General features: G+C 34.7%; 1 protein-coding gene across 1 annotated transcript in view; it reads left to right on the top strand.

Moving 5' to 3' along the window:
* The first annotated feature begins 22,130 nt into the window (after positions 1 to 22,130).
* The window catches only part of LOC126967882 (transmembrane protein 151B-like), a 42,435-nt gene continuing 39,259 nt past the window's right edge, over positions 22,131 to 25,306 (top strand). Inside the window, exon 1 of the mRNA XM_050812577.1 lies at positions 22,131 to 22,355. Within this exon, the coding sequence (XP_050668534.1) occupies positions 22,305 to 22,355 (51 nt within the window). The 5' untranslated portion in view covers positions 22,131 to 22,304. The remainder of the gene's footprint in view (positions 22,356 to 25,306) is intronic.

The raw sequence follows: 25,306 nt of genomic DNA on the forward strand, positions 1-25,306 counted from the left end.
ACACTACGAGATTTAATAAAACCGTGTTGGTTGATAGGGATGCATTGTAGGCAATTTTTATAAATATGATCATATACAATTTTTTCTAACATCACAAAAAAAAATCTTACCTAAAACAGGTAAATCACGTAAATAATTTTAACACGTTTATTTACGTGATTTATCTGTTTTAGGTTAGAATTTTTTTTCGTTATTTTCTCGAAAACGGTGCATTACCTTGTAATAAGAGTGGTATCATTGTAATTGTGGACTAAAGCTCTATCAACTACAATATTTTTTACATCCAAATTCGTGCTAAGGGATACTAAGTTTTAACCCGGAATAGTTAGCCATATACATTCTACTTGCTCGCAGTTTGAGTCCTGTGAAATAAACGCAGCAAGTAATTTCTTAATACATATCAAAACGCCCCCGCCCCTTCTCTTGTGTTTTCTGTCAAATCTGAATACATCGTAACGACTGTCACATATTTCCGTGTTTAAAATTCCATCACATAGCCAACTTTCTGTTAAAATTATTATGTCATAATTGCTTGTTTCTATATTATTATAAAGTGAGTGTAATTTTGTGCGTAATCCGCGAGTATTTTGATAATAAATTTTGAGATTATTTAAATCCATCATAAAGAAACCTAATTATTATGAAGTAAAAATATTTAAAATATAAGGAAATGTCAAAAAGAACACGGTTACGCAATAAAATGTAAATACAATTACATAATTTCTAATATAAAAGTTTGTTGCAATAGAAAGGTAATTGATAACTTATTAAATGCATAACATGGCCAAAAACAATAACAGATAAGAGGGTAGGTATAAAATCATTTACTAAAAATTGTACGGCAGTGATGTGAGTACTGGATGTCAGCGGTTTTAAACAATTTAAGTTTTTGTTTCTTAAGATGAATAATAATGTGTTAGTGTGAATGAATATAATTAGTTTGATTTTTTTTTTGAGTGGTAAAAGTGTGTGTGATGTATATGCGTATTTCTGGTACAATGAACTCTAATAATAAAAATGGTAACTGAGCATTAAACCTGCGAAGTGTCTAAAAAATCATTCAATTCCTCTTCTGACCTGATCGCCTTGGGTGGACATTTTTCATTGCGACGTAAATAAATTACGCAGTTCTTCACCCAAACAAATTTGATATTACGTTCCTTAGCTCTTAGTTTGCACTTATTAAGGAGCATCTTATTAGCAATTGTGAGGTGTTCGTTGATGAAGATTTTCATGGAATTGTCATCAAAGCCAAGGTCACGTGAGGTTATCCCTTTTTGTTTATTATGCTTTTTGAAGTTAGCTAGGAGTTCATCTTTACCTCTCTTATCATTAAGTTTAGCCACAATTTTCCTTGGGTGTCCTTGTTTCTGACGAATTGAGTAAACTCTTGTTATAAATTCAATGTCGTCTCTTCTAAGGTCGGAACCAATAGCCGTAGCTAAGAGAAGAAGTAATTCAACCAAATTTTCTTTCGGTTTCTCCGGTATGCCAACTAACTCAATATTTAAGAAGCGGGATTTTTGCTGCTCGCGTTTGTTTTCTAAATCAAATGCAGCAATATTTTTTTGAAGATTAGAGATAGCAGCATCTTTCTTCGCAAGTTCAGTATCATAACTTTTTAATCTATTCTCGACGTTGAGAATCTGTGACTTAGCCCGGTCGAGTTCTTGACTTAGAGATTCAACAACAGAGAGTTTTGTATTAATATCTGCCAGCCTCGTGTCAATATCTTCAATTACACTCGTATTTATCTTTGAGGTTAGTTGGTACATTTCATTGCGTAATTTTTCGACATGTTCTGGGAGTGAAGTGAGAGGGGACAGCATATTCTCAATTATTAGGTTTATTTACAATCACTTACAATAATACACACAAATATAAAAAGTAGAACTAAAAATTAGGAACTAAATCTAGTGATTACTTACAAATAAAAATAGCATACACTGAAATAATAAATTTTAGGTATTATAAGAATGGAATAAGTTAAGTTATAAACAGTTTTTTTTAATTAATAAATGAGTAGGTTACATAGTGATATACAGTTACATTAATTTTCATATTATAACATTTTTTTTATAGAATAGGAGGACAAACGAGCGTACGGGTCACCTGGTGTTAAGTGATCACCGCCGCCTACATTCTATTGCAACACCAGAGGAATCACAAGAGCGTTGCCGGCCTTTAAGGAAGGTGTACGCGCTTTCTTTGAAGGTACCCATATTGAATCGTCCCGGAAACACCTTAGTAGTACGAGGAAGAAAGCTCCTTGAAAACCGCACTGTGGTGGACCGCCACACATCCAGTTGTTGGTCATGATATCCTAATTTATAACATTATTAAAGATTGCCAATGTAATTAGTGTAATGCAATATAACAATAGTGATATTATAAAAGATACATGAACAAAGTGACTTCCCCTTAATAGAGACATTAAGAAATGTGTTAATGGACACATTCTTAGTTTAATCTATCTAGCAGTCTGGAGTTAAAGTAGAGTTACTTATAAGTCTAAGTTAAGTCTAGATTGTAATACAAGTGGGGTAACATTATCTAATATATAAAATTCTCATGTCGCGGTGTTTGTAGTTAAACTCCTTCGAAACGGCTTGACCGATTCCCATGAAATTTTGAGTGCTTATTGGGTAGGTCTGAGAATCGGACGACATCTATTTTTCATCCCCCTAAATGTTAAGGGTGGTCCACGCCAATTTTTTTTTAATTTTTTCGACATTTATTTAAATTTGATTGATTATGAGTCAGCATTAAAAAATACATACTCGTACAACTTCAAATTTTCACCAATCTACGATCAACAGTTACTTTTGTATCGCGATTTCAATATCGGCAATACAACGTTTGCTGGCTAGTAATAACTATATTATTATGTTCCCTAGAGGAAAAAAAACTTGTTAATATTTAATAAAATTGTGTATTTGAGAAACAAGAGATTATTATTGTTCGAGACTACACCGCTATCGTTAAACATGCGAGACCTGCCAATCTCATTGGTAAACAGTCGTTTCAGGAACAATGGGTATGTTATAGCAATCAGTTAACCTATAAATACTATTATATTATGTTATACATACTTACATGAATGGGTGGGTTAGATATTATAAAGATTAATATCTGTAAACAGCATTTATGAACGATGCAGGATTGAACCCGCGACATCTCGCGTTCATTGGGAGAACTCATTCACTGCGCCAACCGTTCGAGTGACGTTTCGTTGATAAATCTTTCTTCGTTGATGAATTCAATTTGTGTAATTAATATTTTTCCTGAGTTAAAACGAAAGATTTATAAATTATTAGTAACCCAAGTAACAAACCCAAACACTGAATGCTTATTCCATATTCAGCAGAAGCAAAAATTACATATGCTACACAGAATGCAACTTTTGATTAAAAAGACCTAAAAGGCATATATTTTCTCAAAATTGATTCCTTTAGAATTCTTTTTGATGTCATTTCTAATATACTACATACTATTTATACTGTAAGCCTGAGGTGAAACTTTAGCTAGCTGGCTTGATTTTTTTTAAATACCATAAAAAAGTCGAATAAGAAAAAATCTTTACTACGAATGTTATTAATTGTTTAAGGGATTCCAAACTCTCTAAAGCTGACCATTCGTCATAATCTATTTATTTGATGACGAGACTAGCAGTGACGTTGAAGTTAATTGATACGCCCTGCCCATTAAAATAGATTAAGGAATGGTTTCCGCTGCGCTCCAAATAGATGCCGCAGGCATAGTTGCAAAGTGTGGCAACTAATACTACGCCCAAGTGGGCGTACTCGAGCCATTCTCGAAAAATCTGTGACGTTGACGTGCCACATGTTCTGTTAAACTTTACTAATAATTGACTCTAAATGCTGGGTTGCGTAGTAAAACACAGTAAAAATACTACAATATAGGATAAGAGAGTGATCTATCAGCAGATACGGGTAAGCCTAGGCATTGGTATGAGTCAAGTTCAAAACATTTTACACGAACATTTAGGCGTCAGGAAGCTTTGTACCAGATGGATTCCCCATACTTTAACCGACCCCCAGAAACACCTTCGCATGGACTAGTGTCGCCAAATGTTAGATAAGTTCAACGGCGGTGACTCAAATGCTTTATTTGACATCGTCACAGGTGATGAAAGCTGTAAAGAAAGGATGAAGTCAAGGAAAAAAGATGATTGCCTCATTCTTTGGTCGGGAAGGGCATTTCGTCACAGTTGCGCTAGAAGATGGAAGGACAGTTACTGGAGACGGGTATTTCAATCACTGTTTGCCACTTGTCTTGAAAAAATTCTACAGCAGCGCCCTCGAAGCAGCAGGGCACCCTACTTCACCACGACAATGATTCAGCGCACTCCGCAAAACGGACTGTTGAATATTTGACTATGGCATGTGTCGAGATAATGAGTCATCCACCATACAGTCCTGACCTGGCGCCCTGCGAATTTTATTTATTCCTAAGAACTAAAGATAAAATTCTAGGTATTCGCTTTACAAGCCCTGAAGATGCGGTGAAAGCGTACGGAAATGCCATAGATGAGACCCCTTAAGAAGAATGGGCCCACTGCTTTTCTCAGTGGATCCATCGAATGCGACGATGTGTAGAGAGGAACGTAAATTACTTCGAAAAACAATAAAAGTATTGGCAACTTTCTATATTAAGCCGTTTTTCATTTTCTAAACATTTAGTGTTACCTAGGTATTCATCATATGACCTTAGCGTCGTAAGACCCTATACATGCATATTGCTATCGAAACAACACTTGGAAACTATTTTAATGAATACAGAGTATCTATTGTTTCTTGTTACAAAACTGACAATAGGGAAACACATGCATTGACCCAAATGAAGAGGATGGAAAACAGGCACATAATGTCTGCTTTTTCTTTTGAATTAATAATTACTACTAACTAATGGGTACCACAACGGCGCCTATTTCTGCCGTGAAGTAGTAATGTGCTAATGTGCTTCGGTCTGAAGGGTGCCGTAGCTAGTGAAATTACTGGGCAAATGAGATTTAAAATCTTATGTCTCAAGGTGACGAGCACAGTGGTAGTGCCGCTCAGAATTTTTGGTTTTTTCAAGTATCCTGAGTGGCACTGCATTGTAATGGGCAGGACGTATCAATGACCACCAGTACATCCTGCTCGCCTCGCCTCTTATTAACATAAAAAAATTACCATAAAACTGATTCATGACTGTGTCGATAATATCACACTAATTTTACAGAAGGATGTATATAAAAATATTACAGCACTTTTAAACAAAGTATCTTGACCTAAACTGGGTATAGCCTGTATTATGGGTCCTAGACAACGGTATACATACCGATAACTCGGTTCCTAAGTGTAACAAGTCTGACATTCAGTACGTATGAGGAATTGTTTTAAACACGATAACCCACAATTGTGCCGTAGCTAGTGAAAATACTGGGCAAATGGACTTAACATTTATGTCTCTAGGTGACGAGCACAATTGTTGTGCCGCTCAGAGTTATAGGGTTTTTCAAGAATCCTGAGCGGCACTGCATTGTAATGGCACCGTCAGCTGAACGTCCTGCTCGTCTCGTCCCTTATTGATTTTAAAACTAAACTAAAATACTGCGTGGAGTATAATAAAGGACGTTAGGTTAGCACACAATCAAACTTAACTCAACTTATGTGCTTTAATATTCTAAACTAGCTGATCCGGTATATAAATTAAGTACCCCGCGCTCGTTCAAACATTATATTCATCATACCAATGTGAGCACCTAGCGGGGTTCAAATCCGGGTCCTTTAGATTATTAAGTCTGTTACCACTAGGACATATTGGTTATTGTTGTATTTTTGTTTGTAATGAAGATCCCCTAAAAATTCTTAACTGTTTTGTTAATTTCATCATTATTTTATGTAGTAAATAAAAAAAAATCAAATTATTTATTAAACTAGCGGACCCGACAGATGTTGTACTGTATTCGCGTCTTAAATTTAAAAAATCGGTCCAGCCGTTAGTATGTGTTCACTAACATACACATGGGCAGGAGAATTATATATGGACTAAATTGAGAATATAAACCAATCTCAAATTCACTGAAACACATAAAAAATCATCAAAATTGGTCCAGTCGCTTTGGAGGTAGTTCAATTGTGAATCTGAACACTCATCGAATCCATTTGAACACACAAAAAAATTCATTCAAATCGGTTCAGCCGTTTAGAAGGAGTTCACTGTCAACTCACGTACTGAAGAATTACATAATATATAAACATTGACACAAATATAAGTTAGTAATACTTTGCTAGGGAGGTAAGCGAGGCGTTATATTTTATCCTTCTTATAATATCAACTTCAACCTAAAAGCAAGCGGCGGTCTTAAAATAAGATATACCTATTATGATTTTTTAAATATTACTAAAGAAAGATACGTAGGTCACACTAAAAGTTTTTCGTAACTTAAAAAAAAACAACATGTTATAACCAAAATATTATGTTTATTGCTTTTCAAAATACTCTCCTTTACATTTTAAACATTTTTTCATGCGATTGAACCATTTTTTAAAACAGGAGGACCACAGTGCTGATTGAATGCTGTCACTGCCTCTTTGGAATTGGTAAAAGTGAAACCTCTCATCAAATCTTTAATTTTGTGGAAAATACAGAATGGCCGTGTGTGAAGAAGCGTTGTCATGATGTAGGAGAACGCAGCTTTTTTATCGTCTTTCGCGATCTTTTTTTAACGCCCTGAGTAAACAAATGGTAGAATACCACTTCAAATCAATAAATCCACGTTTCGTCTCCTATGACAATGAGGGATCCAACGACAACAAAGTTTCCGAACTTTCAATTCTTCGTTTAAAATTTTCTGAATTTGGCTCATACCAATCCCCAATAGTCCTCGTATTGTCTCATAAGTAATCCGCGGGCTTACTTAAATTAGCCGCTTAACAGTAGCCACATCATTTTGCTGGCTATCACGAAATTCGTCATGTAAAGAAACTCGCCCCTCTCTCAAATTCAGCAAACCATCGCCTCACGGTGCTCAAGTAAGGTGCTTCTCTACCAATAGCAGCGGCACAGTCTTGCGGATAGAGAGAATTTTAAAAATCATAAAATATCATCGCTCTAAAATCTCTTTGACTTAATTCCATTTTCGTTGCGTACGTAGAACTTTAATGTGTGATAAAAAACAATCAACAAATCATTTCCCGCCATTTTTTTTAGCCAGGAAGCCAGAAGCAACGTTCCAAAAAATATAACATTCGAAATTCAAATAGTTCCGATTAGCTATAAGTGTGCCCCATGTATTATTAAACAATGATTTTAAATATAGTGTTAAGCTGAAAAATTTTCATAAAATACATAACAACAATATTTCAAACAGTAAAATCTCTTTGAAACGCAAAGTCAGTTTGAGTTCAAAGAATGTAGGAAGTTAAGAGGGACAAAGGCCTCTCGTTGTGAGAGGGCTCCTCAGAAATGAAAGCCTCCTTATTTGTACATCTAGTGCGGTGTGTTATAGACTTAAGTCTCAAGTACACGCTGAGAGATTACCATAGCTAGAAATAAATCTAAAAAAACATTTATAGTGAGGTAATATTTTACGTGACAAGTTAAATAAATTGCTGACCTGATTTATTTAAGATAAGAATATTTACTACAATATAGCTCAGGATTCTTGAATATTCTAAACGGCATAATGAAACACAACGTCAAATTTGAATTAGTTTAAATACTTGTAAGAATAAAAAAAAAACAAAAAATTTATAAACAAAACAAAATCAAATTGTAAGCTTGGTTTCCCAGATACTCAAATAAGTTTACGAGAACTGTTCGTTAGATAGTATTAAATTAATATTGATGTTTACATTGACACAGAACATTAAATTACCAGACAAATATTTCTACGTGAACGGTTTTATTTTACGAGCCATTAGTCCTTCCTCGACACGCTCCACTGAATTCAGCGATATTCAGGTTAATTTGGAGTGTATAGCGCGAAGTACACTGGTGAATGGTGATTATTACGAATCTTAATACTGCTTTAAAAGTCATGGAGTGTTATATAACTTTTTGAAGTGAAAAATTCTTTAGCATCGTTATGATTTGAAGGTCGATAAAACGAGAACGCGAGACAGTAAAAAGAGACAGATACAAAAATTCATAAGATTTTAATTTTTTTTATCGGCAAAGAGCTCATTTTTGTGCAGCACAATGCCAGGGTTCATACCGTAGGGCATTGTAAGTAGGCGGGCCAGCAAGAAGCCTAGATCCGGAAAATACCCCAAAGAACATGGGATGAGTTAAAGACACGAGTCAGTGTGAGAGATTCTGCTCCGGAGACGCTTGGCCAGCTAAAAACAGCTGTATACGAAGAGTGGGATAATATCCCACAATACAATATTGTATCTCATCCGTTTCATGTGGAACCACATGAAAGCTGCCATTTGAGCCCGCGAAGAAAACACGAGATACTGATTAATAAGAATATTTATTTTAAACATTTTACAAAAACCTTTAAAAATACCTTTTGAACAAAATCCCGATTGATAAAAATTATTTTTAATTAGAAACCCAAGACTTTTTTAATTAGAATTCAAGACAACTGGATGAAAAACTTAATATAAGTTAAATATCTGTATATTTATTATTTATCGTATCACAAAAGAACATGACAGACGCTGTTCTGTCTAAAGCCATCGGAAATGTGAAATCAAAGTTTGTGGGTTAAAAATGACACAAAAACGTAATGTAGGTAGTAATCAAATTGAACAGCTTTTACATTATCGCTTTATAATTGCCAATTTTTAATGGATATCTTATGTTATCCTTTAGAGATAAACATAATAATTACCTGACTTTCATTCTTAATTTTTTGTCCAAGAATTATCAGGGTGAAAGTTCAATTTAATTTGTAGTAGTGACAGATTTATGTGAATACAACCGGAAATGTTACAAGGAACACATAATTTATCTCAACTAAGTCAAAGTTGGAAAGTACTGCATAGCGTATATCCCGACCTTGGGGCTTGAATTTGGCAACCTCGCCAACATGACTCATCGTTCTATTTCGAATACTCTCACTATGGTTAAATTATAGTATCCAATTTACTTGGAGTATGTAACTAAATGAAGGTGCCAAGTGGTGTAAGAAAACAGTAATTTTGTGCCTTCCTAAATTAGCTTCATCGAAGCTACATAATATATATAATATTATCATCAACAGAAGAAGCGAGCTCGTGAACGGACGCCGCATGTTGTGGACGACCTTGTCATTGTTAACTTTTTGTATATTTTCTTCTTTTCTAACGGATGTAAGTCAAAAAGTTTGAGTAATTTTGTTGTATCACTTTGAATAGAATGTATAAATATTTTTTAAAATCTGAAGTTGTAATTATTACTTATAATAGCTATGTTAAATGGTACATCTATTACTTTGTTATTCATTAAAGTCATATTTTGTGTACAATATGTTTGATATGTTTGTGTACAAAAAGTCGGTTTTCACCTCGGGAGGCTCCTTTGCATAGGAAGCCTGCTAGATTATGGTTACCACAACGGCGCCTATTTCTGCCGTGAAGCAGTAATGTGTAAACATTACTGTGTTTCGGTCTGAAGGGCGCCGTAGCTAGTGAAATTACTGAACAAATGATACTTAACATCTTATGTTTCAAGGTGACGAGCGCAATTGTAGTGCCGCTCAGAAATTAGGGTTTTTCAAGAATCCCGAGCGGCACTGCATTGTAATGGGTAAGGCCTATAAATAAGCAACAACTGGATGCAATGGAAAGAAGTATGTTGACAAAACTAAAGTTCTGGATGTTACCTCGAAAATCAGAAAACTCAAATGATGATGGGCAGGGCACATGATAAGAGGACAAGACAAATGGAACAAAATTGTTACAAGATGGTGGTATCTCTGACAAGGTAAACGGAGATGGTGTACACCACAAAAAAGGTCTCAAGGTGACAAGCGCAATTGTAGTGCCGTTCAGGGGTTTATAAGGGTAATTTGGGTTTTTAAGGAATCCTGAGCGGCACTGCATTGTAATGGGTAAGGCGTATTAATTACCATCAGCTGAACGTCCATCTCGTCTCATTCCTTATTTTATAAAAAAATTTTTTTTTTTAAGTATCGGTTATGACAATTTTATATCCTTTCTATAAGACCTTCCACACACTGGAGTAACTTATTATTAACATAATTGTTGATTTCCAAGTCATGAATGATTACTTGTATTTATATATGCTTAAGTAAGTATATCGTATTAAATATATCGTGCCCATAGCACAGGCTATGCGTAGTTTGAGGCAAGATGATTTTTGCTTCATCTAATCAAAACGAAATCTCTTTATTATATGAATAAGGTATTATATGAAAGGTCAAGGAAATGACACTTATAAATATCAAAAGTCACTTCGAAAAGGGTTGAGCGTTAATGAGATGAAGTGGTAAGAAACTTATTGCCACTCTTTTAAATCAACATTTACAGCTTCATTTATTTACAAATCATTTCAGTTACAATATATATGTAGAGTGATGCAAGAAAAACAAAAAATCGGGGACCCAGTGCTCCGTGAACGGCTGGATCACTTGGCGTTGCGTAGAGACATCGCTGCATTGTGTGTCCTCTACCGCATTTATCATGGGGAGTGTTCCGAAGAGCTGTTTCACCTGATTCCTGCCGCCGAATTCCACCTTCGCACGACACGCCAGAAGCTAGGATATCATCCCCACCATCTGGATGTGTGGCGGTCCTCCACAGTGCGGTTTTCAAGGAGCTATCTTCCACGTACTACATAGCTGAGGAATGAACTTCCTTGTGCGGTGTTTCCGGGATGATACGACATAGGTACTTTATGTACGTTCTTTTTTCATTCATACGCCCCTTTCTTAAAGGCCGGAAATGCTCCTGTGATTCCTCTAATGTTGCAAGAGAATGTGGGCGGCTGTGAATCACTTAACACTAGGTGACCCGTACGCTAGTTTGTCCTCCTTTTCCATAAAAAAAAATTAATGTAAGTCAAAGGTTAGTTAATTAAAAATTAATGCAAATTAATACGTAACAACAGTAGTTATTGACTACCTACAATAGATGCATCAATCCACACTGGTCCAGACTAGTGCCCCCAGCGACAAGTCTTACATTTTAAATTATAAATTACCTGATCGAATTATTCCACAGAGTTACTTGATCTTTGATTTCTGCCACTAAATTATATACTAGCTGACCCGCCAACGTTGTTTTGCCATATAAAGTATAATTCCCGCGATAGTTTTACAAATAATAGCCTATGTGTTATTCTGGTGTGTAAGCTATATTATTGTAAAGTTTTATCAAAATCCATTCAGTAGTCTTCGCTTTAAAGAAGTACAAACATACATCCAGACATACAAACTTTCACATTTATTATATTAATTAGTAGGAAGGATAATAGGATAGAACTTATGTTCAAGGTAAATTCAACTATTCCACGTGCAACCTAAAAGGTGTCTAATAAATTTCCTTTTTTGTCGTGCTTCGTCGATATCATGGCTTGGTTTCAAATTCCATATACTGGTGAGCAACTTGTTCGGTTGCCCCCGTGTGATATAAAAAAATAGGCATACAAGGTGCACGGTGCTGGCAACTCCAGTGACGCTTCTAGGCAGTATAGGCGATGGTGATCACTTCACCTTCAAGCCAACCACATGCTAGTCTGACCAATTCTTAAAACCAAAGTCAAAGTCAAATAAACTTAATTCAATTAAGCTTAAACTAAGCGCTTTTGAATCGTCACTACAATTTTTTTTTTAAATTACTGAATTAACCATATGTTCGGAAAAAGTTGAGCTCGTGAGAAGAACATACAAGACACTCAACGGCCACTCTTTTCAATCAAATAGTAATCAATAATTAACTGTATAAATATATATTATCGTATATTGGATTCATCAACCTTTAGAGCTTGAATTCATTGTTTGTGTAAGTATGCTTCGTTAACATGATGGTCGTGATTATTGTCACAATTAGTAATTGCATCCATGAAAGGATAAAATCACGCTATTCAGTTAGAAAAAAAATTATTGGAGAGATCACACTATAGCAATAGAAAGTTCACTGGGAATAAACCAATAGACGTTTTTCACTATAGTAGAACCATAGCGTAGAATATAGTAGCGAATAGACGACCCGATAACTATTTAGATAGTGAGTGGTTTAGTATTCAAAATACTAAGGAGCTTATGCTAAGCGTGGATAACTGTTTACGACTTCTCAATCAAAATCGGTTACACTCACAAAGGATTAACTTTCCTATTCTATCTTGCAGTATCTCCGTTAGAGATGTCATTTTCTTTTGCTTTGTCGGTCTTAACGCTTGTGCATTGTACTGATTATAAGTTTATGACTAAATCTCTCCTTATAACAATGTACATTTTTTACAGTGCGGTCATATAATTTTAATTTATTTATTGTTAGTATTGAAAACAGGATCAAAAATAGTTATGTGTTTAAACAAAGCAATATGAATAAATCTCTCCATATATATGTAATTAAAATTTATATTACAATTAGTTTATTTTTACAAAATAATTATTTAAAATGTTTCTCACAAACAAACAAGTCATAAAAATACCAACATTTCTCCTTTTCCTTCAAAAAGTGACACGTACGCTCGTTTGTCCTCCTTTCCCATAAAAACAAAAAGTTCTCTTCGCAAAGATAATAAGAATGTCACATGTTTTGTAATAGGTTCATTAAATAGTACTTTGATTACCTTTTTTATGTAAATAAGGGGCGAGACGAGTAGGACGTTCAGCTGATGGTAATTGATACGTACTGCCCATTACAATGCAGTGCCACTCAGGATTCTTGAAAAACCCAAAAATTCTGAGCGGCACTACAATTGCGCTCGTCACCTTGAGACATAGGATGTTAAGTCTCACCTGCCCAGTAATCTGCCCGGCGCCGTTAGGACCGAAACTCATTTGCTTATACATTACTGCTTCACGGCAAAAATAGGCACCGCTGTGGTACCCATAATCTAGCCGGCATCCTGTGAAAAGGTGCCTACCACTGGTAAAAACCTAGGGGAGAATATTAGTGATTTCTACGAGGCTTTATTTTGCAGGCACAATGCACAGCCATGGTCCTCAATATATCCGATCAGAGGAATCGGATCTTCTCCCGAGTATTTTTTGACATTCCAATGACAACCCATATCATAGATGACTCACCAAACTGAGCTGGTTCCGGGTTTGAACCCTGCAAACATTTATGATGGATATGAATGTTTGTATTCTAATCATAGATGTTAATATGTATTTATTTAAGTTTAAGTATGTATATCGCTGTCCATACCCATAGTTATACGCTAAACCTAGCTTAGGGCAAGATAATTTGTGCTAAAGTTTTTCCATACAATTTTCTGCCAAATTAGTGAGAAATTATCGACGCAGTTTTAAATCAGTTGTAAGATTACTTAGAAAGGACTTACCTTGAAAGTTTACATCTAATATGTAATCAGAAGCAAGTTTTTGTAGACTAATTCCCTTGACACTGAAGATAATTTGAGAAAATCCCATATATTATTGACTACTATGGACGCCACAGAGACGCGACGACGCGGCGCCATCTCGGGTCGCATTTATCACTTATAATATCGCGTTATGAGTTTTCTCTTTTCATTAACAAGACAAATAACAGCCAACATAGACGGTAGCATTATTACTCTACTTTCAATGACGTTTTCAAAGACATTTAAGAATAAAAAAGATGTAATTATTTATTAGGTTTTTTATGGAAGAGGAAGACAAACCAGCTTATGGGTTACCTGATGGTAAGTGATCACCGCAGCCCATACTCTCTAGTAACATGAGAGGAATCACAGGAGCGTTGCCTTCTTTTTAAAGCGTTGAATAATCGTTCATATGAATTTATTTAATTTAATTTAATTTTTTTTACGGAATAGGAGGACAAACGAGGTCACCTGTCGTTAAGTGATCACCGCCGCCCACAATCTCTTGCAACATCAGAATATTAACAGGAGCGATGCCGGCCTTTAAGGAAGGTGTACGCGCTTTTCTTGAAGGTAACCATGTCGTATCGTCCCGGAAACACCGCACAAGGAAGCTCATGACACAGCTTTGTAGTACGTGGAAAAAAGCTCCTTGAAAACCGCACTCTGGAGGACCGCCACACATCCAGATGGTGAGGATGATTTCCTAATTTGTGGCGTGTCGTGCGAAGGTGGTTCATATGAATTCGAAAACCGAAAACATATCAGAACATGGCGGGCGATAATCTATTATTTAATGATTACGTTTTTATTAACATGAGGTAGATTATTTTTTTAAGCTCCTATAAGTTAAGGTTATTTTTCACCATCACCAGACAAGCTTGCGTGACTTGATGATTGCTACTATATAGAACCATAATCGGAAATATCAAGTCAGCCGGGTATGTAATTCGCTTTTATTTTACGACCTTAAGGCTGGGGCCCGAGCCAACGGCTTTGAGAATCCGTACAAGATTGCCAAAGATTTTAATTCAGAATTAGAAGCATTTTTAATTTATTACAAATATAATACAATTTTCTTTACAAAACTATATCATGTATTGGTGTACAATCAATAAATTATCGTCTACACACTACATTCAAGAATTGTTATTAAGAATAAATTTAAGTAATAACCAAAGCTTTTCTGCAGTTAAACAATTTCAATATTAAATTGTTTAACTTACATTAGTTTAAGTTATCACTTCTTTAGGGCGTCCCGAGTTTTTTTTTAATAACTAAGTACATAAATTGTAACAAAGCAAAAACCTGTACTTTTAATATTTTCTTTAAATAATGTTTTAAGTTTGTCTGTATATACGTCGCAGAAAAACGCAAAAACTACTGAATATATTTAATTCTAATTTTGCATGAATATTGACAAGAGGTCGAGACAACATATAATAGACTCCATATTATCACGCTAGATACAGGCATAGTATATTTGCTGCTTTAAAGCGTCCATGCAAACGACGTCGCAGGCAGTAGTTAGTACGTAGGTAATACTAAAAGTTTTGCGTAACTTAAAAAAACAACATGTTATAACCAAATTATTTTGTTTATTGCATTTCCAAATACTCTCCTTTACATTTTAAACATTTTTTCATGCGATCGAACCATTTTTTAAAACATGAGGACCACAGATCTGAAGGCACGTTTTCTACGTGTTGATTCAACGCTATCACTGCCTCTTCGGAATTGGTAGAAGTGAATCTCATAAAATCTTTGATTTTGGGGAAAATACAGAAATCACAGTGCCATGCTGTGTGCCGGATGGGTGACGAGTTGTGCTTTTTCAGAAGCTAAGAATGATTTAGTTTTGTTGGTCGTGTGTGAAGAAGCGTTATGATGATATAGGAGAACGTGGCTTTTCTTGGTAGAATACCACTCGACATTAACACTCTTTTGATCTTCAAGTGGAATTGTGCAGATGGGACCCATAGCTGAGAGAATAAATGCGATCATTTTTTTAACAATGTTTCTCGCATGCCTCACTTTTGTTAGCCTGTTATCATTTTCAAACACCCACAATCCACAAGATTGCTTTTTTTTTCGGGTTCAAAACAATAAATCCACATTTCGTCTCTTGTGACAATGTCATAAACAGCATTAGAATGTCCGTGGTCGTACTTCATTAGCATCTGTGAGCAGCATTCCACGTGAGCCCGCTTCTGCTCCGCTGTCAGTTTATGAGGGATCCAACGACAACAAAGTTTCCGAACTTTCAATTCTTCTTGTAAAATTTTGTGAATTTGGCTCATACCAATCCCCAATAGTTCTCGAATTGTCTCATAGGTAATCCGCGGGTTTTTTCAGTTAATCTTAATCTTAACCTTAACAGTAGCCATATTATTTTCGTTGACGGCAGTTTAAGACCGCCCTTCACCAAATTCGTCATATAAATAAAACCGACCTCTCTCGAATTCAGCAAGCCAACGCCTCAAGGTGCTCGTTTGTCCTCCTATTACATAAAAGAAAGGTGCTTCTCTCCCAAAAGCATATTGAAGACGAGCGGCATAGTCTTGCGGTGGTGGAGAACTTTTAAAATCATTGCTCTAAAATCTTTGATTAAAATGATTTTCCGCCAATTGTTTATTAATTACTAAGAAGGTAACGTTTCAAAGATTATAACATTCGAAATTCAAATAGTTCCGATTAGCCAGAAGTGCAAAACTTTTAGTGTGCCCCATGTAACTTTAATAAATCAGTTACTAATAATAAGTATAAGATAATCGCTATTTGTTACGTTAGTGTTATATTTCAAAAGAATGTACTACCATAGTTATATAAAATGATTATTGCAGTTATATAACTGAACAAGAGGAGAACCCAGTGTTTGGAGATGACATCGCCTGTCATAGCACGTCTACTATAAGCTTAGAATATCAACGCCAATATTAAGATTATAAGCTTGCTCAAAAGCAGATTGTCTGACAGAAAACTCAAAACAGACGAAACTGAAATGGTTGAACCTTAAACATAGTATACTAACGTAATAGACAAACATTCTCTGTTATAGGTTATAGTAAGAGAAACAATTAAGATAATAATACTATTATTTATTTTAAATATTAACCCCTTTATTCATAATAGTCTGCTAACTTAAAGCATTGCTAATTCGCACTCTGTCTTCTTCTATTGACCTAAGTCAGAATGAGAAAAAACACTCCTTAGCGGAACCTTACCTATTTAAAAAGGCAATAGTAAAATTTATAAATCTAAATTTCAATTAGTAACATATAAATTTTTGTGACAACGAGATAATACGTTAGGCTAAAATTAGTTTCGGAACGCACCGGCGGTGTAATTCCCGGATGTATGGTCCTGTGGGGTTCGAAATTTAAATCACTTTGCCTCACGCTCAAAAACGTTTTTTGCTGCGAGTTTTCACGTAGCAATAGCCCCCTTTTCGTGCTGGAGAGGTGAAAATATAATGTTTACTGCGTTTGAACAAGTTGTATTGTGCGTTGTATTGAAGAATCAGTATTTGTGATATGTTTCTTTAATTGGATTATTGCTGTTTTATAACAACACAATTTAACACAGAACACGACACCACTATATTTTTGATAAAAACACTAAAATTAAAAAACGGTCCAATTTGACTGGAGGCTAATTTACACTAAATTTTTGTAAATGCTTTCAGGGCCCATCTATTCCGTCTCTTTCTTACACTTAGGTTTTCGTGTAAGGATAGTTTAAGTCATCTATTACGCTAGTACATGGTTTATTTACAAAGTTTATGGGTTAAACCATGGCAAACAAGTGAGCTCACAGGATGTTATTTATAGCATGTTGCCTACACGATTACATAATGAAATTCAGATTTCCATTATTGTGAATATTGTGTGGGTAGCTACACATTGCTGTAACTATCCTAATTACTCTCAATGAAACAAAATGTGTAGGCGTACTTCAGTCATATTTCGATGTTACTTTACACAACCATCTATATCGTTAGTTAATTAAAGTTGCTTGGTTAGTTGATTTAAGTACGTTAACATAGCCAATTGGACAGTATTTCAGATTGATGCTTAGGTTTTTTGTGAAAAATACAAATTTATATTCTAAAATTAAAGTTTACTTAATAGGCTATTCAACTTTATAAAATATATAATATAAGTTCGAAATATTGTTAATTCTTGATAATGGTCGTCTAGAATAATATATTTATAAAAGTTTTTTTTATATGCTTTTGCTACATCAACGGCCGTTCGGTGAACCATTTTCGAGGTTTGATTAAAATTTCAGGAAATGGGACTTTTTTAGTAGAAAGGAGATTGTCCAGAAATGTATGGACCACAGCGCCGCCCAGAATTGCATCAATTTCAAAGTTCTTTTAGGTGATATGAAAGCAAAACCCGGGTTTTGATGTTATTTGATAAAATATAACATAATCTCAAAATCAAAGCAAGTCGTATGAAGTCCAGAATGCCATAAAATTCCGATGCAGTTCATTAAGTGCCTTTAACTGAATGGCGTTTGAATCGCATAAGGAAGAATGAACGAAAGAAATTTGTCTGTGGTCCGCGTTGTGAAAAAGAGATGACGCTGTGCAGTCGTTGTATAAGTCTGTCTCTCTTACTCGAACCATATGCGTTGCGTTTCATAACCTAAGATTATATTATGATTTCAGCGGTTTTTTTGCGTAGAAATTACTACAAATATATTTTAAAAATAGGCTTTATAGCGTCAAATTTTAAACCATTAAGCCCCTTTTAGTACTTATTTATATAAATTATTAGTAACATGTAGGTATATGAAGACAAATAAAATTTGAAAACAAAATTTTAACGATCGAACGATGCGGGACTCGAACGTGCCAGTGCTCTGCAAACTGAGCTAACCGTTCTAGTGACGTATCGTCATAAAATCTTGTATGCTTTGTTCAGCTCTCAGGTTGTCCTGCATCGTTCATAAAATTTTGTTTTCAAATTGTGTATTAATCCTAGAAGTGAGGGTTATCACTTTAAAAATATAACAAAATGTATATATAGATCTTTGAATTACAAATTAAAGGTTTGCTTTGGTGTTTTCATAAAAAATAAACTGATTAAAACGACTTATGAACGCACCTCCATTCATGTTTGATTTAACATGAGGACAGAGTACATTTTTTTTTATTTGTTCTTGTGAACAGGCTATAGCCAGGGGCCTTATAGCCTCGTCTATATTTTATTTTCATTTTCGGTATTTATTTTCAGTATTTTGTTTTACAAAAAAGTTCAATAAAGTATTCTCATCTCATTTTTCATCAATTTCATTTTCCTTTTCCGTATGTTTTCACAATTTTTTATCAGTTATTAACAAAACGATTCACTTTCCGCTAAGAAAGTAGGAACTTTTTTTAATTCGCTCAGTTTGACACATAAGCTATCCAGTTTAGGTAAAAATATTATCTCATGGTACGATTGAACGAACGAACTAAAACAGTTTGCAATTCATTTTCGACTTGATTTGACGTCAACCTAAATTGGATAGCTCTAACGACGTCGTGATATGAAATAGCAAAACAGTTCATTTAAGGTCGTCAATTGAATCGCAATGAGAGTTCATGGTAGGCCCGCAGTTGATTGCTCGTTTAAGTACAATGATAAGTTGACATAACTGACTACGAAAAAAAAATTATAATGTATATACAAGCACTTACTGGACCGACCAGACGAAAGACGGCCTATTCACATACCTACTTAGTAGACTTATACTATTTAAGCAAAAAAACTACACTGTGGAAAACATAAAGGTTAAAAAATAAAATAAATATATATTTTTACTAATCAAATAATTTACATTTTTACTTTTGGAGGACGCCTTTGTCCAGCAGTGGAAGTCTTCAGGCTGATGATGATGATATAACACACGAAAGAAGCTATTAATATATTTTTTTCAATCCATATATGGATTTTGGTTTTCTACGTTGTACATACTCATAGTGATATTTGTTTTGAATGAAAATAATCATTATCTGTTTTAGCACGTCTTTTATAGAAAAGAGGAACAAGCGAGCATAAGTGTCAAGTCAAATAAACTATATTCAATAAGGCTTAAACTAAGCTCTTTTAAATCGTCATTAAAAATATTAAAGTTATTTGATTACTGAATCTACTTACTATATGTTCGGAAAAAGTAGAGCTCGCGAGAAGAACATACAAGAAACTTAACGGCCACTCTTTTCAATCAAATAGAGTATTTTACAATGGCTGTAACATACATATCAAATTAGTTTGTAAGGTGCTGCATCCAATATCTTTTGAATCAATAATTTACAAATCGAAAAAAAAGGAAAGAAATATCTAGGCTTAATTTTGGATAGTGATGTGGCATAGATTCCACATATCGATAAAGTAAGAACAAAATTAGCACTTCTCATAATTGGTATGCTGCGAATCATAGTCAGATCCATTCCACGCCAAAACCACACCTATTTTATCTATATATGAGGTTGTACTGCAAAGTCGAAATTAGTTTAACTACGGACAACAGAAAATAAACTAGTAAAGCCACTGTTTCATTATCACTACTAGTTCAACTGAAAAAATCTACACAGAAACAATATTTATGACAATCACACAATTATACACAAACACACACTATATGCTTACTCATTTACAAGGTTTTAAATAACAAAATTCCCACTAACATACCCTTCTTTGAAAAAAGGTTTTTACCAGAATTGTTACACGAAGAGCTAGACATATTGAGCTGCCAATAGTTATAAGTAATTATGGAAAAAATATACATAACAACCTACCCTCAGAAATAAGAAATGCCAAAATGTATCGTTCTGAGGACGAGTTTCTCTTCGCAGTCTGAATGTTACCTGCACTGATTTATTCTTTGATTCGTCATTTGTGAAACCACTCGCTTATTTTAGCAAGGCTTTATTGTAGTAGCTTCTACAGAGCTTCTACAGCAAAGATGCTAGAGGCTAATATAGCTGTATCATCAGCATAAGTCACATAGATTATCAGCGGCAGATCTGAGGTCAATATTGTGTACAGCATTGGACCAAGAACAGAGCCTTGTGGTACTCCAGCGGATATTTCATTTATTTATTTTATTTATTTATTTATTGACACACCAACAGCATTACATACAAAGCATTAAAAATAATTATGGTCTTATAGGTTTATAATCTGGTATGAATGCCATTTACTGGTGCATACACCACTCTCATTGCAAGACATTAATTAATTATTTTAAATAATTAAATTAAATACAAAATACAGTTCGAGCTACAAATTTAACAAGGATTTTAAGCAAATTACTAACAATAATAGATACAATATAACGAAGAAATAGTTTGTATGAATATCAACTAACATATTATTATTATTTACAAACAGAAATGTTCGGTTAGTTTTTTTTCAGACTTGTCACTGTGTCATGAAAAATATCAAAATCTTTTATGGACGCGGAAAATTTATTGTACTCAGAACACATCCTTGATACTGGAGAATGTTTAAGGGCATTTGTTCTACTTACTGGTTCCACAAGTATGTTAGTAATCGGATTTCGTGGATATCTGTGCGGGATTTTGAAATTTATTTTATCCAGCAATTCACTGCACGCTGTCTGTCCTGATAACAGCTTTTTGAGGAATGTTAGATCCAGTATTATGCGGCGATTGTACAGTGACAACATTTTAAAGAGTTTCAGCCGGATTTCATGGAAGTTTGATGTGCGGTCATCCTCTTTTATTTGGAATATTCTATTGCTTAGGTAAGATTCCAGTGTGGGGTAGAGACTTAGTGGTATTAGTAACTTTATCGTACCTTGTACCATACCCGATCAAAGGCCTGTTGGACGTCAAGGAATGCGGAGCAATATTCGAGTATTGTGGAATGCTTTAGGGGAGGCTTTTGTCAAAGGACACACTGACGTAATACCACTTGTTAGTGCTAAATTAAGCTGTGAGATTGTAAATTATACTCAGTATTATAGGGTTATTTTATTTTATTCATAACAATTCATAATACTTCGTAAACTTAGCAGCTTTTGTAATGAAATATAAGGAGCAGATTTTACTATATTCGTCCACTCTCCTTCAAAAAGTAATTTAACATATTTAATAATAAGTCTGTTTAACAATTAAGACACATCCATAACACATACCCACACACACACACACACACACACACACACACACACACACACACACACACACACACACACACACACACAGATATCATCGATATGTCAAACCCAAACCTGTAATTGTATTATAGTTCATGTACTTTTGATGCAATAATAATGATTAAAAACTATTAACATTGAGCAACAAATTAAGAAATAAAATGGCAAACACTCAAATTATTAGTCTCTATCTAAAACCTTATTGTTGCTCTTCCAAATTTATTCAGATGACTGCAACACCAATCATAGCAAAAGCGCAATGCATTGTTCAAATAAAACCTCCGACTCTGCCACTAATATCCCGATTGATCCATCACGGTTTTCATTGTATCTGACCTTGCAAAAAACGTAAATGCACTACGCTGGCAATCGCGTAGAGCTTCCGTTGTCATGGCAACCAGACGCCGCAGTGCTTTTTCCACCCTCCCTCGCCAGTCGTCAGTACGGTTCGGAACTTCGAATAGTGTACATCGCTAGTCATGACTGAATCGATATACGTTTCGTGAAAAACAAGTACTTGAAACTTTTATATAATGACTTATGAGTGTATCTCTTCGATGTATTGTGGATGTTGTTAATGTGAAAATGTGTGTTTAAGTCATGAGGAGAGTAGGGCTTTGGAGTACTAGGGCGACATGACTACGCAGCAGTCAGCGAATGTTTTTTCTGACGACGATGAGGAGTTGGTAAGGATATCCCAACGTTATGTAAGCTGGGGTACAGGGAATTTGGGCCCGAGCCAATTCTACAATGAGTTGTTACATAAAAGTCGAGTTGCATCTTGTTGTATCCAGTAATAAAATTTTACACTTCTGTTAATAGAAAAATTTTAAACATTGTTTTAAAAGTTTTAACAGTGTGCTATGTAGCTATATCCTTTATATAATTAAGTTTGATGAATACAAGAAGTCTAACAAATAAATACATATTTAGAAAAACAATAGTATTCTAAAAATATAATAATTTGTATTCTTTAAGACAGTATTGTTTTAAATATAGCATCAAATTTTGTATTTAAGCTACGACGCAAAAGAATTGCGTTATAAGTTTGCGGTATCGGTCGGTGGGCATCGTAACTGCTAAAAAACTAAAGCACTGAACCGATTTTGATGCAGTTTTCTTTCGTTTGAATACTGATGTGATAAATATGGTTCTTTAAGCTATTATATATTCTTCAGAAGTCTGTAAAATTTTGGTTTAAGTATACAAATCTCAAGTTTTAATCTGAATTCAATAGTAATTTGTTTTAACAGCACATACTTTGTTTTAATAGGCTTTGTAATAAGCTAGAAAGACATAAATGCATACAATGAATTTATTTTCTCATAATTTATTTATTTTGTAGTTCGTTTCAATCTCGATTGCACTACTATTGCTTGGGAAACAAAGGGCACTCACAGAGAGAAGAGGCGCAACCATTAAACTCCGCCAGTGTTCTGTTTTGCGCTATTAAAAAAATACAATATATTTGTCTTAGAAATAATAAAATGTTACACTTCTGTTAATGGTAAATATAATATTTACACTTACACAAATTATCTTGCCCCAAACTAGGCATAGCCTGTTTTATGGGTGTAAGACAACGATATATTCAATAAAATATACTTACTTAAACATCCATAAATGCAAATAAACATCCATGACTCAAACATTCATATTAATCATATAAATGTCTGCACCTACCGGGACTCGAACACGGGACCTCTACCTCAGTACGCAGTCTCTCTAACCACTAGGCTAGGTCGTCATATATACATAAACGGTGTATTGTGCGTAAAGATATTATGCGTTTTAATAAGATTTATAACATGAAGCTATACTAAAGTCAAGGACTACCTACCCTCTTAAAATTAAATCGATACTACAGTTACATTAAATAATGATCCCCGTAAGATTTGTATGTTTGACAAGTTCGGGTCAGTCACGACTACCAACATTCAAATTCAAATATTTATATCTAGAACTAGTTGACCAAGCAAACGTTGTATTGCCGATATTAAAATCGCGATACAAAAGTAACTGTTGATCGTAGATGGGTGAAAATTTGAACTTGTATGCATTTTTTAATGCTAACTCATAACCAAACAAATTTAAAAAACATGTCGAAATAAATTAAAAAAAAAATTCACCTTAACATTTAGGGGGATGAAAAATAGATGTTATCCGTTTTTCAGACCTACCCAATATGCACTCAAAATTTGATGAGAATTGGTCAAGCCGTTTCAAGCCGAGGAGTTCAGTGTTTAACACCATGACACGAGAATTTTATATATTAGTTAATATATGATATCACTTATTGAAAGTCAAAAACTACCGGCTGAAACTACTGACCTGAAATGTACGGGCGCAAGAAAGTCAGTGGGCTTGTTTGTTTTTCATAAAAAAAACAATAAAACTTATTATTTAATAGACTGACGGCGGTCGCTCCATTGCCAATCTGTTAAGAAAGTAATTTATGTTATAGTAACCTTTACCACACAAACGTTTTTAAAAAATGCTTCTAAATTTCGTAATACATTTGTCTTGAACACTTTCTAAGATCTTGTTGTATACATCGCACAAAAGACTTAGTAACTCAACTAAACCGAGTAGTAAGCATTACAGTTTATGTCTGTTCCTGGTGTTAACATTATGGTTATGACAGTTTCTAGCAAATTCAGTCACAATTTTTTTTTATTATATACAATAATGTATATTCACATGAGTATAATCGTGAATATAACAGAATGATAATAATACTTTATTATACAAAATAACCGTATCATGAACGTGTAACAAGCTTAATGTGTAGTTAACGACGTGTTTGCACAGATCGCTTCCGCTGATATTCTCTGAATCATTACCTACTCTGTGGACGGATCTGTTTTCTGTCTCTTATCCCATTCATCGGTAGTGTTCGGAAGAGAGATTGATCGAAATAAAAAGGTACTAGAAGAGATACAGCCACGACAACATGTCGTCTCACGTATGACTCAATCACCGCAAGCGAGTAAGTAGTGATTAGTATTAACCGGAACGGCGACCGTGAAACAACGCGTAAACATCGTGTATTTCTGTATATCTTACTTAAATTATACTTTCTAAAATAGAAAATGAGGAAAAATACGGGTCAGCTGGTGTTAAGTGATCACCACCTCCCACATTCTCTTGCAATACTCGAGGAATCACAGGACAGTTGCGCTACGTGACGCTGATTACAAAGAATCCAAACTGCAATGTTCAAAAGAGGAAATAGCTCCAGATTATCTTAGCGGCAAATCGCACGTGCGAAATCTAAGCACGCCTTTAAAATCAGCGAACAGCTTTTAAGATTACCGACTGGAACATGCAAGTTTTGGGCGTTGTCGAAAGCTGCTCTAGGTAAATTCAACCAGGCATCCCAACCGATATTGCACTTAAGTAATAACATTCTGGCCCATACAGCAAAAGAGAAAGCCGATCTTTTGTGCAATCTTTTTGATCCAACTCTACTCTTGACGACGACTGAAAAACACGCAGAGCTCTATGCTCTGTTTGACGAGCTCTGTTTTCCTTGGATGTAAAGAAGTCGATCGGGCCTGATTTCATTTCTCCGATCGTACTTAGAACATATGCCCCTAAGATGACGCCGGTACAAATGCATTTATTCCGGCACTCT

This window comes from Leptidea sinapis, chromosome 14, assembly GCF_905404315.1.
Source record: "Leptidea sinapis chromosome 14, ilLepSina1.1, whole genome shotgun sequence".
Lineage (NCBI taxonomy): Eukaryota > Metazoa > Arthropoda > Insecta > Lepidoptera > Pieridae > Leptidea > Leptidea sinapis.